We start from the raw sequence: 17,854 nt of genomic DNA on the forward strand, positions 1-17,854 counted from the left end.
ACGACTTCAAACCTAATACTTCAGTGTAGATGACAATTCATGTGGCATATAAAGTACATTTTTACGTATTTGTTTGAATAAAGATGGTTTATTGTGGTTGAACATATGTGTTTAATATTTTTATTTCTCACAAACTCAGTTAGTCAGTGAATATAGACTTATTTTCAAGTAAATATCTTGATGAATATTTTGTTATTTTATGGATCTACTTTGCCAGTCTCGGGGGAAATCAGTTTGGTGTGTGAACACCACACAAAACCAGCACAGCAGATTAGCATTGAGAAAACTGTGAAATACAATTGATGAAACTGATCTAGAACATTACATTTCATGTACATATATATTGAACCAAACTTGCAAAGATAAGCAAGCAACCAGTAATACAATGAATAATTATTATCTATACAAGCATATTTTGCATTTGACAGTGACATTTTGAAATTTTACGTGTAATTAGAACATGTTGTGCCTTTTGGACATCGCTGTTAGGTTTTGTGGTATTCAAGTGTTTCTTATATTTTCTACTTTTATTTTAATGTAGAAAAATTCACAATTTCTACATATTTATTTATATCATGAACCAAACATCATAGTAACGACTCCGAAAAGACAATAAGAAGGGGAACAAACGAAAAATTAAAAATTTCTGAGCGAGCCAAATACAATGACTCTTACTATAGTCATCGTTTGAATTAATTATCAACATCTATTATATGATTCCAGATGAAACAACTACTGCGACAAATGTTGCCACCACATTGTTGTTTACTGAACTTTCCACAGCGTCATCTACAGCTAATCCTTATATTGGTATGCATTTTGTTATTTAGATATTCCAATATATATATATATATCGTGTGTGGTAGGGTAACGAACTTCTGATTTTCTAATAGTATTATCTGTAGATTTAATATTTATTAAGCTAATAACGATTTACTATACTTAATTTTCGCATTTTTATCTGAAAGAAAAATTGTTGATAAACTTAGTTACTGAATGTGGTGTTTTGAGTGTTTCGTGATGTTACGAAGACAAGTGACCGTTCTGATGTATACAAAAGATAAATGAAAAAAGGAACGTGTGAAACTTACATAAAATAAAACAAATCCTTATTTTAATCATGTTTGACAGACCTTATTACATAATCTACTGTAATTTGATTGTCAAGTTGTTGATGCTGTCTATATTTTGAAATTTCCTCTTTTGATAATACCTGTCTTATGCGTAACTCATTCCCTCTGATAATACCTATATCTTGTGTAACTTATTCCCTCTGATAATACCTATATCTTGTGTAACTTTCCCCTCTGATTATACCTATATCTTGTGTAACTTATTCCCTCTGATAATACCTATATCTTGTGTAACTTACTATTCTAAAAACAACTTATATGTAAGATATGACTTACGTTAAGTTTAATGAACTGTTTAACTAAACACTCACACTACTTCTTTAGATTAGTAAGGAGGAGAAACAATAAAATCAAATACAGCGACCTCTATTGTCGTTTTACTACGGGTTGCTGGAGTAATGGAGAATAACAATCATACTGTTTAGGTTTCTCTATTGTAGAGTTTTCATGATGAAAGTGGGAAGAGTAGGGAGGGCGACTTCTACTTATACACTGCCCTATATTGTAGAGTTTTAGTTACCTTTACATCATGATTATCCTGTTTACGAGAGGAATAATACGACATTTTTGTTTGGAAGCACAGGGTCTGAAAAGTGTGATTTCTCAATGATTGAAAAGATGACAGATTTTAATCAAAATCTTTAATATTGTATCACAATTTTATCATTGTTTGTCATTTCGTAACCATTTTAAACTTTCAAAGCTCTCTTGAATAAAACATGAATACGATTGACTTTGAATATGATACAAACCAATATACAATTTTACAGATAACATTCATTGGTAATAACTTTGAAATCAAATCATAAACGTTTCTCACATATATTCACCCAGTAATACCCACGAAATCAAATGACAATTTCTTTCTATAGCTAGTTTTCTATCAATTAAACAAATTATTTTCTTTAGAAATAGAATGGTATAAAAGAAATATTTACCTAAGCTTGTATAAAAAGAGTTATATTTAGTAATGTTATAAGAACATACGATAACATACAATGTCTAATGTTTCTTACAGGAAAGACAGTAGACCACTATCATGTAAGTTCCCAACTCTTCACCTATAATGCTGGTAAGACCTACTGTGACAACCAGAATGGAGCCCTTTTCATGCCAAAAAGTCAAATGATCCATGACTTTATTGGAAACTGGATTAACACAAATTTTAACAGCCACCGCTACTGTTGGATAGGTGTTAATGACAAAATGACCACAGACACCTACATGTTTCTGGATGGTGCAGATGTAACACAGTTTTTCTGGACAACATCTCACATGTCAGATAGTGTCCAGTCCTGTGTGGCTATGGACAGAGACCAAGGTTATGAATGGGTGGAACTTCCCTGCACTGAGGAACATTTTGCTGTCTGTCAGATATGGGAAGTGCAGAGCACAACAGTGGCGGCCAGTTCTTCAACCACACAGATGGCTACACAATCAACTGCAAATCCTTATGTTGGTAAGAACGTAATTTTATATCCACTTTACATCATACTTTACAAGAAGTGAAACACGTTAAAACATGTTCTAACAAGACATAATGATTATTGTACTACCATTCATTACTGTTTACAAGAAATGAAACATATTAAAACGTGTTTTACTAGACATTGTGATTATTGTACAACCATTCATCACTGTTACAAGAAGTGAAACACGTTAAAACGTGTTCTTGCAAAACATTGTGATTATTGTACTACCGTTCATCATTCTTTACAAGAAGTGAAACATGTTAAAATGTGTAACTGTGAAACAGAAATTTTGTTCCTGGGTGGTATGTGTTATTTCTTAATTGCTTATGTTGTAAAAGTACAGAAAATGGCCATTATTCCCTTCAAACTTTGCTTTTGTGACATGGATAATGAAATTTAGAAATTAATCTATTTTCTATGTAATAACGGGCAAATTTGCACATTTTCATTTACATAAGGTCTGAATAAAACAACATATGCAAAGATTTACATGTACTTATACTAAAGTTATACAAAAATGTTTAGAAATGAGTAGTTTTTCGAGATTTGCGACTGTAATGTAAATCACTTTGACGTATCAGCCCCCAAATATAGTCTCCCATCATGTTTTCATTATACGCTCCTTGGTAGTGGCGTTCAAAGTCCAGTGTATCTTGGTGTAAGCGCTCGCCTTGCTCCTCTGAGTGTGCTCTCATGTTCTCCTTGAATTTATCAAGATGAGCCTCAAGAATATGGACTTTCAGGGATATCTTGCAGCCCACTTTGCCGTAGTTCTACACCAGAGCCTCAACCAGTTTCACATAATTTTCGGGCTTGTGATTGCCCAAGAAGCCCCAAACCACTGCGACAAAGCTGCCCCAAGATTTTTCTTCCTTTGAGTTTCTTGGCGAATTTTGTGCACTCCAGGATCTTTATTTGTGGTCCAACGAAGACACCTGCTTGACCTTTGCCTCAGACAGCTTGGGAAGAAGTCCTGAAGGAACTCGAAGGCTGGAGGCTCCTTATCAAGAGCTGTGACAAATTGTTTCATAAGACCCAATTTTATGTGCAGTAGTGGGAACAACACCTTCTGAGGTTCACTAGTGGCTCACACTTGACATTGTGCCTCCCCACAGAGAACTTTGTCTGTTGTGGTCAGTGTTTCCTGTTGTAGTGCACTGCGGTGTCCCTGCTGTCCCAAAGGCAAAGATAACACGGAAACTTGGTAAAGCCTTTTGGAGAACCATCAGGAATACTATCATTTGAAATCTCCGATAACCTCCCAGCCATACTCATCATACTTCAAGGCTTCTACCAAGATCTTGACACTGTTGTATTCCTCTTTGAGGTGCACCGTATGAGCCTGGGGAAGAGACGATATTTATTTCTGTTATGGAGCAGCACAGCTTTAAGGCTTCTGGGTGAGCTATCAATGAAGAGACGGCACTCATTTGGGTTACAAGCAATTCTAATTGCCTTGAACAGACCAGATACATTGTGGCAGAAACAGAGCCCCTCTTGACGAGCAAAGAAGTTGCAAAATGTTGGTGACGCATCCTCTGACTTGTGACTTGCACACTTCATCTAACAAATCCCACCCTTAAGCCTAGATGAAAAAGCTCGACATTCGACTTTGTTAGACTAAACTCTCTGATCAAGTCATTGAGGTCTCTTTGGTTGGGGTAGTATGGGTTTCTCTCACGAGCTGCAACTCTGAAATTGTAATCTGGATCTTCAACGTCTACTTCCTCTTCCGATTTATTGCTCTCTTCTGAAGGTGGCTGCTTTCTCTCTGGCGGAGCGGGTATAGGGAGCTCAGGGCAGTGTGGCACTGGGGCAATGGATGATGAAAGGTCCAGATACATGATAGCAGATGCATTCTTGCCAGCCCAATGTTTGGAAGGGTCCACCATGCAGAAGTAGCAATTGCTTGAGTGGTCAGTGGGTTCATGCCAAATGTTTGGAATAGCGAAGTTCATAGCTCTCTTTTCCCTTCTGTACCATCCTGCAAAAGAGCGAAATAAAATTATGAAAAAATTATTTCATCCACAAGTGATGTGTAAGAGGTTCATACAAAAATTTTATGATATATTTTCTATACTATTGGAAATTTAAAAAAAATAAATAAAGATATTTAAATTTTAAAAAGTCTAAAATTTGTATAATATAAAATCTCACTATTCAAAAATTGTCCATCTTACCTTCTAGAGTTTTTTTCCACTGCTCGTAGGTAAAACGAGGTGCCCAGGGTTTGTCTTGATCCCCGACAGGCATGCCGAAATATGCCTTGTAGGCTTTACACATTTTAGAAGATGCTGTCACAGAGAACTTTTTCACTCTTGTCTTGATAAATTGGCCACATACATAGCAGAATGCGTCTGAAGAATTCTTGCAGCTTCTTGATGTCATATGTGAGAAAATCAGTTATGTCTATGTGTTCACTTAGGCAGCTAGAACTAAACTGAAGTGGTGATTGGTGAACCCCTGTATGTGTGTGTGTGTGTACATATATACATATATATTACTATGGAAAGTTCTAGAAAATTCTAGAAGGTTCTCGAAAATTCTCGTAAGTTCTACAACATTCTTGAAAATTTTTGTAAGTTCGAGAAAATTCTCTATCAGCTACTCAGCACTGAATTTAACTGGAATATTCTGAAAACTGGGTAAATTTGAAAATCTCATTTCCCAAGCCACAAAAGCAAAGATTGAAGAGAAAAATTGGTATTTTCCATTTACTTTAGGTGTCAACAATTGGGAAATAACACTTTCTGCCCATGAACAAGAAAAAGTAAAATTTGTTACATGATGGTATTGTAGTACCATTCATCACTCTTTAAAAAGTGAACATGTTAAAACTTGTTCTTACGAGACATTGTGATTATTGTACTGTAAGAGTGAAACACGTTACAAACTTCATACGAGACATTTTGGTTATCTTTTGTTTTTTCACGTATTGTAACTTTCGAACAATTTTTATTTTATTGTGGCAAAACATCAATAGATTTTATCATCACATTAATTTATAGTAGATACATTATTAGAAATTACTTGATTTGTATGGTTCAGTATAAAACTAAATATCATTAAATTAGTTTATTATAATAGTGTCTGTGTTTTGAATTGGTGGTTTTTTGTTCTCAACATAAAACTAAATGTAATAAACGTATAAGTGACAAAAAGTTCCTTTCTTTTTTAGTACTATATCCCCCAGCAATCCAATTAAGATATGGACAAAACGTATTAATTCTTGGTATGTTCTAGAAAGGGAATTCATGTCCTAATCCTGAACATGAATATTCGTTGACATATTGATGAGACTGAACAAATTAGTTATAACTATTTCTTTTAGAACAAAATATTTGCCAATACAATAGTCAGCTATCTCATCTTCTATCGACCAGTAAAATAAAGTCAACTAACTCACCATCTATCCACCAGTACAATATAGTCAGCTAACTCACTCTCTATCCACCAGTACAACATACTGAACTAATTTATCTAAGCATGTACAAAAATAGTTATCTTTAGTAATGTTATAAGAATGTATGATAATATACAATGTCTAATGTTCTTTACAGGAAAGACAGTAGACCACTATCATGTAAGTTCCCAACTCTTCACCTATAATGCTGGTAAGACCTACTGTGACAACCAGAATGGAGCCCTTTTCATGCCAAAAAGTCAAATGATCCATGACTTTATTGGAAACTGGATTAACACAAATTTTAACAGCCACCGCTACTGTTGGATAGGTGTTAATGACAAAATGACCACAGACACCTACATGTTTCTGGATGGTGCAGATGTGACACAGTTTTTCTGGACAACATCTCACATGTCAGATAGTGTCCAGTCCTGTGTGGCTATGGACAGAGACCAAGGTTATGAATGGGTGGAACTTCCCTGTACTGAGGAACATTTTGCTGTCTGTCAGATATGGGAAGTGCAGAGCACAACAGTGGCGGCCAGTTCTTCAACTACACAGATGATTGGACAATCAACTGCAAATCCTTATGTTGGTAAGAACTTAATTTTATATCCACTTTACATCATACTTTACAAGAAGTGAAACACGTTAAAACATGTTCTAACAAGACATAATGATTATTGTACTACCATTCATTACTGTTTACAAGAAGAGAAACATGTTAAAACGTGTTCTTACAAGTCATTGCAATTAATGTACTAACCCTCATCACTGTTTACAACAAGAGAAATGTTACAAATTTAATTCTTGACACTATGGATTTTTTTATCTTTATGCCACCTATTGTAACTTTTAGAGCAATTTCCATTTTATTGTGGCATACATCAGTAGATTTTATCATCACATTAAATTATTTTAAATACATTGTTAGAAATTACTTAATTAATATAGTTCAGTATAAAAACTAAATATGTCATTAAATTAGTTTATTATAATGGTCTATTTTTGAATTACTGCTTCATATGCTCTGAGCATGAAAACTGAATGTGATAAACATATAAGCAACAAAAAATTGCTTTGTTTCTAATACTATATCTCCGGCAAGCCAATTAACATATGCACAAAACTTATTAATTGTAGGTACGTTCCAAAAAGGGAATTAATGCCCTAATCCTGAATATGAATATTTATTGACATATTGTTGAGATTGAACAAAATATTCACTAATACAATACAGTTGGCTAACTCACCTTCTACCTAACAGTACAATATAGTCAGCTAATTTACTTTCTATCTATCTCTACAATATAGTCAGCTAATTTACCTTCTATCCATCAGTACAATATAGTCAGCTAATTTACCTTTTATACATCAGTAGTATACAGTCAGCCAATTGATCTTTCATCCACTAATACAGTATAGTCAGCTAACACACCTTCTACCCACCAGTACAATTTCATCAGCTAATTTACCTTCTATCCACCACTAGAATATAGTCAGTTAATTCACCTTCTAGCCACCAATGGAGTATAGTCATCTAATTCACCTTCTATCCACTGATATAATACAGTCAGCTAATTTACTTTCTATCCATGAGTACACTATATTCAGCTAGTAAATTTTTGTATCCACCAGTACAATATAGTCAGCTAATTTACTTTCAACCCACCAGTACAATATAGTCAGCTAATTTACTTTCAACCCACCAGTACAATATAGTTGGCTAAGTAACCTTCTATCCACCAATACAAATATAGGCAGCTACTTTACCTTCTATCCACCAGTTCAATATAATCAACCTAATTAACCTTCTCTCCACCAATACAATAGTTAGCTAAGTCACTTTCTGTCCACTCATACAATATATCATGGTTAGCTAACTCACCTTCTATCCACCAATACAATAGTTAGCTAAGTCACTTTCTATCCACCCATACAATATATCATAGTTAGCTAACTCACCTTCTATTCACCTATACAATATATCATGGTTAGCTAACTCACCTTCTATTCACCAATACAATATAGTTATCTCATTCACTATCTTGACTTCAGAAAATTCAAAAAAATTAATTCACCTTTAGACTCAGTTAATTATAATAACCACTTTATTATAGATAAATTAATGTATGTTTTTTAGATACAACATTTTAATCATCACTTCACATGTTCAGCATTAAACACAAATTTCATGAAACTTATTCCTGTTAGACACCATATATTTATTTCATGAGACAAAATCCTCTTAACCATCACCCACTTACTTTAAGACTAATTCCTCTTATATTTACCAGAAGATAACCATATACATACTTTATAAGACTGATTCCTCTTATATTCACCAGAAGATAACCATATACATACTTTATAAGACTGATTTCTCTTATATTCACCAGATGATAACCATATACATACTTTATAAGACTGATTCCTCTTATATTCACCAGATGATAACCATATACATACTTTATAAGACTGATTCCTTACAAATCTCAGAAGATAACCACCTCTGTCATATTTCATGAAGCTGATCCTTCTCATTTGGAACCCAACAGATTTGGGCTTGGATTTTATTAAACTTTAGATATTAAGTATAACTTGAGTTTTTTTGATGAAGTTTATTTTATATTCAGAGTAAAATATTCTTTGTCAATAAACCTGTAACAACATCTTGAAGTTTTAACAAGTACTGAATGACTGCTTTTGCCATGACTATTTCTATAAACAACAAGATAATTTAGAATTATTGGAAAGATGCTGTAGATTAAAACTAAATGAAACATATACTAATGTACAATTATTATAGTCTGATATTTCTTACAGGAAAGACACCATCCAGCTACAAAACAGATTCCCAACTGCTCACATATACTGGTGGTAAAGCACATTGTGACTCCCAAAATGGAGCTCTTTTGATGGCAAAAGTAAATCAACCCATGACTTTATAGCAGGCTGGCTTAACAGTAGTTTTAGCACCTATCGTTACTATTGGATAGGTGTTAATGACAAAATGACCACAGACACCTACATGTTCCTGGATGGTACGGAAGTGACACAGTTTTCTGGACAACATCTCACGTGTCAGATGGTGTCCAGTCCATGTGGCTATGGACAGAGAAGAAGATTTCAAATGGGTGGAACTGTCATGTACAGAAGAACACCGTGCCGTCTGTCAGATATGGGGTGAAACCACAGTGTTACCAAGATATGTACACTTTCAGTAGAATCTTTGTGCTCTGTATTCACAGTGATACAATACACCAACTTTGATCCACCTTAAAAAATAATTTTTATTGGGGTTTTGAAGCCTGTATGGCGTTGGCGGCAGGACTGTCGATTCGACTACCGGCACCGCCGCTACCGAGGTTTCGTCGGCATTTCGACACATGGGCTCCTGCCGAGCTCTTGGGCAGCGGTCTCCGTTCCTCGGACAGACAGCCGGTGGAACGCGCTACGACGAGTTCGACGGCACCAGGGGGGTAGCCACGCGGAACTCTCCCGCATAAGCTCTCGCCTTTTACCGCATACAGAAAGAGTCGCACTTTGAGTAGTGATGGCATTAAATGTAGTTTCCTTCTATATATAGGGGACTGGTGACAGGCTTGACTGGAATCGACGATGGACGGCGCAAAGCGCGTTATCGGCAGGAACGCAGGCTGTTGGCGGCAGGACTGTCGATTCGACTACCGGCACCCGCCGCCTACCGAGGTTATCGTCGGCATTTCGATTACGCCCTCCCGCCGAGTTCCCGCAGTTTCTTTCTCCGCCCTTCGACAGATTGGCGGTGGAACACGCTACGACGAGTTCGACGGCACTTAGGTAGCCACGCGGAACTCTCCTCGCATAAGCAGCTCGCCTTTACCGCACATAGAAAAGCCGCACTTTTGAGTAGTGATGGCATTAAATGTAGTTTCCTCTCTATATATAGGGACTGGTGAGAGCTTGACTGGAATCGACGATGGACGTGGCGTAAGCGTTATCGGCATGACAACAGGCTGTTGGCGGCAGGACTGGCGATTCGACTACCGGCACCCGCCGCCTACCGAGGTTATCGTCGGCATTTCGATTGCCGCCCCGCCGAGTTCCCGCAGTTTCTTTCTGCCCTTCGGACAGATTGCCGTGGAACACGCTAGCGACGAGTTCGACGGCACTTCGGGTACCTTCTCCCGCACTCGCCTGTTTTAGCTCGCCTTTACCGCACATAGAAAAGCCGTACTTTTGAGTAGTGATGGCATTAAATGTAGTTTCCTTCATATATATAGGGACTGGTGAGGCTTGACTGGAATCGACGATGGACGTGGCGTAAGCGTTATCGGCATGTCAGCAGGCTGCTGGCGGCAGGACTGGCGATTCGACTACCGGCACCCGCCGCCTACCGAGGTTATCGTCGGCATTTCGATTGCCTGATACCGCCGAGTTCCTTCTGCTGAGTTCGCCCTTCGAACAGATAGGCGGTCGAACGAATCTACGTACGGCTTCGACGGTACTGTGGTAGCCACGCGGAACTCTCCCGCCCCTTAGCTCTCGCGTTTTCCGCCCATGAGCAGCCGTACTTTGAGTAGTGATGGCATTAAATGTAGTTTCCTCCTATATATAGGGACTGGTGAGGCTTGACTGGAATCGACGATGGACGTGGCGTAAGCGTTATCGGCATGTCACCAGTCTGTTGGCGGCAGGACTGTCGATTCGACTACCGGCACCCGCCGCCTACCGATGTCATCGTCGGCATTTCGATTACCGGCTCCCCGCCGAGTTCCCGCAGTTTCTTTCTGCCCTTCGGACAGATAGGCGGTGGAACACGCTACGACGAGTCCGACGGCACTTAGGGCAGCCACGCAGAACTCTCCCGCATAAGCTCTCGCCTTTACCGCACATAGAAAAGCCGTACTTTTGAGTAGTGATGGCATTAAATGTAGTTTCCTTCATATATATAGGGGACTGGTGAGCTTGAATCGAATCGACGATGGACGTGGTAAGCGTTATCGGCATGACACCAGGCTGTTGGCGGCAGGACTGTCGATTCGACTACCGGCACCCGCCGCCTACCGAGGTTATCGTCGGCATTTCGATTACCGGCTCCCGCCGAGTTCCCGCAGTTTCTTTCTGCCCTTCGGACAGATAGGCGGTGGAACACGCTACGACGAGTTCGACGGCACTTAGGGTAGCCACGCGGAACTCTCCGCATAAGCTCTCGCCTTTACCGCACACAGAAAAGCCGTACTTTTTGAGTAGTGATGGCATTAAATGTAGTTTCCTTCTATATATAAAGGGGACTGGTGAGCTTGACTGGAATCGACGATGGACGTGGCGTAAGCGTTATCGGCATGTACAGCAGGCTGTTGGCGGCAGGACTGTCGATTCGACTACCGGCACCCGCCGCCTACCGAGGTTATCGTCGGCATTTCGATTACCGGCTCCCGCCGAGTTCCCGCAGTTTCTTTCTGCCCTTCGGACAGATTGGCCGTGGAACACGCTACGACGAGTTCGACGGTACTTGGTACCCACGCGGAACTCTCCCGCATAAGCTCTCGCCTTTACCGCACATAGAAAAGCCGTACTTTTGAGTAGTGATGGCATTAAATGTAGTTTCTTCTATATAGGGACTGGTGAGGCTTGACTGGAATCGACGATGGACGTGGCGTAAGCGTTATCGGCATGTCAGCAGGCTGTTGGCGGCAGGACTGTCGATTCGACTACCGGCACCCGCCGCCTACCGAGGTTATCGTCGGCATTTCGATTACCTGGCTCCCGCCGAGTTCCCGCAGTTTCTTTCTGCCCTTCGGACAGATTGGCGGTGGAACACGCTACGACGAGTTCGACGGTACTTAGGGTACCCACGCGGAACTCTCCCGCATAAGCTCTCGCCTTTACCGCACATAGAAAAGCCGTACTTTTGAGTAGTGATGGCATTAAATGTAGTTTCCTTTATATATAGGGACTGGTGAGGCTTGACTGGAATCGACGATGGACGTGGCGTAAGCGTTATCGGCATGACAGCAGGCTGTTGGCGGCAGGACTGTCGATTCGACTACCGGCACCCGCCGCCTACCGAGGTTATCGTCGGCATTTCGATTACTGGCTCCCGCCGAGTTCCCAGTTTCTTTCTGCCCTTCGGACAGATAGGCGTTGGAACACGCTACGACGAGTTCGACGGTACTTAGGGTACCCACGCGGAACTCTCCCGCATAAGCTCTCGCCTTTACCGCACATAGAAAAGCCGTACTTTGAGTAGTGATGGCATTAAATGTAGTTTCCTTCTATATATATAGGGACTGGTGAGGCTTGACTGGAATCGACGATGGACGTGGCGTAAGCGTTATCGGCATGACACCAGTCTGTTGGCGGCAGGACTGTCGATTCGACTACCGGCACCCGCCGCCTACCGAGGTTATCGTCGGCATTTCGATTACCGGCCCCGTTCCCTGCAGTTTCTTTCTGCCCTTCGGACAGATAGGCGGTGGAACACGCTACGACGAGTTCGACGGCACTTAGGTAGCCACGCGGAACTCTCCCGCATAAGCTCTCGCCTTTACCGCACATAGAAAAGCCGCACTTTTGAGTAGTGATGGCATTAAATGTAGTTTCCTTCTATATATAGGGGACTGGTGAGGCTTGACTGGAATCGACGATGGACGTGCGTAAGCGTTATCGGCATGTCAGCAGTCTGTTGGCGGCAGGACTGTCGATTCGACTACCGGCACCCGCCGCCTACCGAGGTTATCGTCGGCATTTCGATTACCGGCTCCCGCCGAGTTCCCGCAGTTTCTTTCTGCCCTTCGGACAGATTGGCGGTGGAACACGCTACGACGAGTTCGACGGTACTTGGTAGCCACGCGGAACTCTCCCGCATAAGCTCTCGCCTTTACCGCACATAGAAAAGCCGCACTTTGAGTAGTGATGGCATTAAATGTAGTTTCCTCCTATATATAGGGACTGGTGAGCTTGACTGGAATCGACGATGGACGTGGCGTAAGCGTTATCGGCATGTCAGCAGGCTGTTGGCGGCAGGACTGGCGATTCGACTACCGGCACCCGCCGCCTACCGAGGTTATCGTCGGCATTTCGATTACCGTCTCCCGCCGAGTTCCCGCAGTTTCTTTCTGCCCTTCGGACAGATTGGCGGTGGAACACGCTACGACGAGTTCGACGGTACTTGGTACCCACGCGGAACTCTCCCGCATAAGCTCTCGCCTTTACCGCACATAGAAAAGCCGTACTTTGAGTAGTGATGGCATTAAATGTAGTTTCCTTCTATATATAGGGACTGGTGAGGCTTGACTGGAATCGACGATGGACGTGGCGTAAGCGTTATCGGCATGTCAGCAGTCTGTTGGCGGCAGGACTGTCGATTCGACTACCGGCACCCGCCGCCTACCGAGGTTATCGTCGGCATTTCGATTACCGGCTCCCGCCGAGTTCCCGCAGTTTCTTTCTGCCCTTCGGACAGATTGGCCGTGGAACACGCTACGACGAGTTCGACGGCACTTCGGTACCCACGCGGAACTCTCCCGCATAAGCCTCGCCTTTACCGCACATAGAAAAGCCGTACTTTTGAGTAGTGATGGCATTAAATGTAGCTTCTTCTATATATATAGGGACTGGTGAGGCTTGACTGGAATCGACGATGGACGTGGCGTGTAAGCGTTATCGGCATGTCAGCAGGCTGTTGGCGGCAGGACTGTTCGATTCGACTACCGGCACCCGCCGCCTACCGAGGTTATCGTCGGCATTTCGATTACCTGGCTCCCGCCGAGTTCCTGCAGTTTCTTTCTGCCCTTCGGACAGATAGGCGTGGAACACGCTACGACGAGTTCGACGGCACTTCAGGGTACCCACGCGGAACTCTCCCGCATAAGCCTCGCCTTTACCGCACATAGAAAAGCCGCATTTTTGAGTAGTGATGGCATTAAATGTAGTTTCCTTCTATATATAGGGGACTGGTGAGGCTTGACTGGAATCGACGATGGACGTGGCGTAAGCGTTATCGGCATGACAGCAGTCTGTTGGCGGCAGGACTGTCGATCGACTACCGGCACCCGCCGCCTACCGAGGTTATCGTCGGCATTTCGATTACCGGCTCCCGCCGAGTTCCTGCAGTTTCTTTCTGCCCTTCGGACAGATAGGCGGTGGAACACGCTACGACGAGTTCGACGGTACTTCGGTACCCACGCGGAACTCTCCCGCATAAGCTCTCGCCTTTACCGCACATAGAAAAGCCGTACTTTGAGTAGTGATGGCATTAAATGTAGTTTCCTTCTCATATATAGGGACTGGTGAGGCTTGACTGGAATCGACGATGGACGGGCGTAAGCGTTATCGGCATGTCAGCAGTCTGTTGGCGGCAGGACTGTCGATCGACTACCGGCACCCGCCGCCTACCGAGGTTATCGTCGGCATTTCGATTACCGGCTCCCGCCGAGTTCCCGCAGTTTCTTTCTGCCCTTCGGACAGATAGGCGGTGGAACACGCTACGACGAGTTCGACGGTACTTCGGTAGCCACGCGGAACTCTCCCGCATAAGCTCTCGCCTTTACCGCACATAGAAAAGCCGTACTTTTGAGTAGTGATGGCATTAAATGTAGTTTCCTTCTATATATAGGGACTGGTGAGGTTTGACTGGAATCGACGATGGACGTGGCGTAAGCGTTATCGGCATGTCAGCAGGCTGTTGGCGGCAGGACTGTCGATTCGACTACCGGCACCCGCCGCCTACCGAGGTTATCGTCGGCATTTCGATTACCGGCTCCCGCCGAGTTCCCGCAGTTTCTTTCTGCCCTTCGGACAGATAGGCGGTGGAACACGCTACGACGAGTTCGACGGTACTTAGGGTACCCACGCGGAACTCTCCCGCATAAGCTCTCGCCTTTACCGCACATAGAAAAGCCGTACTTTGAGTAGTGATGGCATTAAATGTAGTTTCCTTCTATATATATAGGGGACTGGTGAGGCTTGACTGGAATCGACGATGGACGTGGCGTAAGCGTTATCGGCATGTCAGCAGGCTGTTGGCGGCAGGACTGTCGATTCGACTACCGGCACCCGCCGCCTACCGAGGTTATCGTCGGCATTTCGATTACCGGCCCCGCCGAGTTCCCGCAGTTTCTTTCTGCCCTTCGGACAGATAGGCGGTGGAACACGCTACGACGAGTTCGACGGTACTTAGGTAGCCACGCGGAACTCTCCCGCATAAGCTCTCGCCTTTACCGCACATAGAAAAGCCGTACTTTTGAGTAGTGATGGCATTAAATGTAGTTTCTTCTATATATAGGGGACTGGTGAGGCTTGACTGGAATCGACGATGGACGTGGCGTAAGCGTTATCGGCATGTCAGCAGGCTGTTGGCGGCAGGACTGTCGATTCGACTACCGGCACCCGCCGCCTACCGAGGTTATCGTCGGCATTTCGATTACCGGCTCCGCCGAGTTCCCGCAGTTTCTTTCTGCCCTTCGGACAGATAGGCGGTGGAACACGCTACGACGAGTTCGACGGTACTTGGGTACCCACGCGGAACTCTCCGCATAAGCTCTCGCCTTTACCGCACATAGAAAAGCCGTACTTTGAGTAGTGATGGCATTAAATGTAGTTTCCTTCTATATATATAGGGACTGGTGAGGCTTGACTGGAATCGACGATGGACGTGGCGTAAGCGTTATCGGCATGTCAGCAGGCTGTTGGCGGCAGGACTGTCGATTCGACTACCGGCACCCGCCGCCTACCGAGGTTATCGTCGGCATTTCGATTACTCCCGCCGAGTTCCCGCAGTTTCTTTCTGCCCTTCGGACAGATAGGCTGTGGAACACGCTACGACGAGTTCGACGGCACTTCGGGTACCCACGCGGAACTCTCCCGCATAAGCTCTCGCCTTTACCGCACATAGAAAAGCCGTACTTTGAGTAGTGATGGCATTAAATGTAGTTTCCTTCTATATATATAGGGACTGGTGAGTTTTGACTGGAATCGACGATGGACGTAGGCGTAAGCGTTATCGGCATGTCAGCAGGCTGTTGGCGGCAGGACTGTCGATTCGACCACCGGCACCCGCCGCCTACCGAGGTTATCGTCGGCATTTCGATTACCGGCTCCCGCCGAGTTCCCGCAGTTTCTTTCTGCCCTTCGGACAGATTGGCCGTGGAACACGCTACGACGAGTTCGACGGTACTTGGGTACCCACGCGGAACTCTCCCGCATAAGCTCTCGCCTTTACCGCACATAGAAAAGCCGTACTTTTGAGTAGTGATGGCATTAAATGTAGTTTCCTTCTATATATAGGGACTGGTGAGGCTTGACTGGAATCGACGATGGACGTAGCGTAAGCGTTATCGGCATGTCAGCAGGCTGTTGGCGGCAGGACTGTCGATTCGACTACCGGCACCCGCCGCCTACCGAGGTTATCGTCGGCATTTCGATTACCGGCTCCCGCCGAGTTCCCGCAGTTTCTTTCTGCCCTTCGGACAGATAGGCGGTGGAACACGCTACGACGAGTTCGACGGTACTTAGGTACCCACGCGGAACTCTCCCGCATAAGCTCTCGCCTTTACCGCACATAGAAAAGCCGTACTTTTGAGTAGTGATGGCATTAAATGTAGTTTCCTTCTATATATAGGGACTGGTGAGGCTTGACTGGAATCGACGATGGACGTGGCGTAAGCGTTATCGGCATGACACCAGTCTGTTGGCGGCAGGACTGTCGATTCGACTACCGGCACCCGCCGCCTACCGAGGTTATCGTCGGCATTTCGATTACCGGCTCCCGCCGAGTTCCTGCAGTTTCTTTCTGCCCTTCGGACAGATAGGCGGTGGAACACGCTACGACGAGTTCGACGGCACTTAGGTAGCCACGCGGAACTCTCCCGCATAAGCTCTCGCCTTTACCGCACATAGAAAAGCCGTATTTTGAGTAGTGATGGCATTAAATGTAGTTTCCTCTATATATAGGGACTGGTGAGGCTTGACTGGAATCGACGATGGACGTGGCGTAAGCGTTATCGGCATGACAGCAGGCTGTTGGCGGCAGGACTGTCGATTCGACTACCGGCACCCGCCGCCTACCGAGGTTATCGTCGGCATTTCGATTACTGGCTCCCGCCGAGTTCCCGCAGTTTCTTTCTGCCCTTCGGACAGATAGGCGGTGGAACACGCTACGACGAGTTCGACGGTACTTAGGGTAGCCACGCGGAACTCTCCCGCATAAGCTCGCCTTTACCGCACATAGAAAAGCCGTACTTTGAGTAGTGATGGCATTAAATGTAGTTTCCTTCTATATATATAGGGACTGGTGAGGCTTGACTGGAATCGACGATGGACGTGGCGTAAGCGTTATCGGCATGTCAGCAGGCTGTTGGCGGCAGGACTGTCGATTCGACTACCGGCACCCGCCGCCTACCGAGGTTATCGTCGGCATTTCGATTACCGGCTCCCGCCGAGTTCCTGCAGTTTCTTTCTGCCCTTCGGACAGATTGGCCGTGGAACACGCTACGACGAGTTCGACGGTACTTGGGTACCCACGCGGAACTCTCCCGCATAAGCTCTCGCCTTTACCGCACATAGAAAAGCCGTACTTTTGAGTAGTGATGGCATTAAATGTAGTTTCCTTCTATATATAGGGACTGGTGAGCTTGACTGGAATCGACGATGGACGTGGCGTAAGCGTTATCGGCATGTCAGCAGGCTGTTGGCGGCAGGACTGTCGATTCGACTACCGGCACCCGCCGCCTACCGAGGTTATCGTCGGCATTTCGATTACCGGCTCCCGCCGAGTTCCCGCAGTTTCTTTCTGCCCTTCGGACAGATTGGCGTGGAACACGCTACGACGAGTTCGACGGCACTTGGGTACCCACGCG

General features: G+C 44.1%; 1 protein-coding gene across 1 annotated transcript in view; it reads left to right on the forward strand.

The window, feature by feature from the left end:
• The window catches only part of LOC143245502 (macrophage mannose receptor 1-like), a 45,740-nt gene extending 36,778 nt beyond the window's left edge, over positions 1 to 8,962 (forward strand). Inside the window, exons 7-10 of the mRNA XM_076491864.1 lie at positions 724 to 810; positions 2,152 to 2,592; positions 6,166 to 6,606; positions 8,838 to 8,962. Coding sequence (XP_076347979.1) covers positions 724 to 810; positions 2,152 to 2,592; positions 6,166 to 6,606; positions 8,838 to 8,962 — 1,094 coding nt within the window. The remainder of the gene's footprint in view (positions 1 to 723; positions 811 to 2,151; positions 2,593 to 6,165; positions 6,607 to 8,837) is intronic.
• Positions 8,963 to 17,854: the final 8,892 nt, after the last annotated feature.

This window comes from Tachypleus tridentatus, chromosome 2, assembly GCF_004210375.1.
Source record: "Tachypleus tridentatus isolate NWPU-2018 chromosome 2, ASM421037v1, whole genome shotgun sequence".
Classification (NCBI taxonomy): domain Eukaryota; kingdom Metazoa; phylum Arthropoda; class Merostomata; order Xiphosura; family Limulidae; genus Tachypleus; species Tachypleus tridentatus.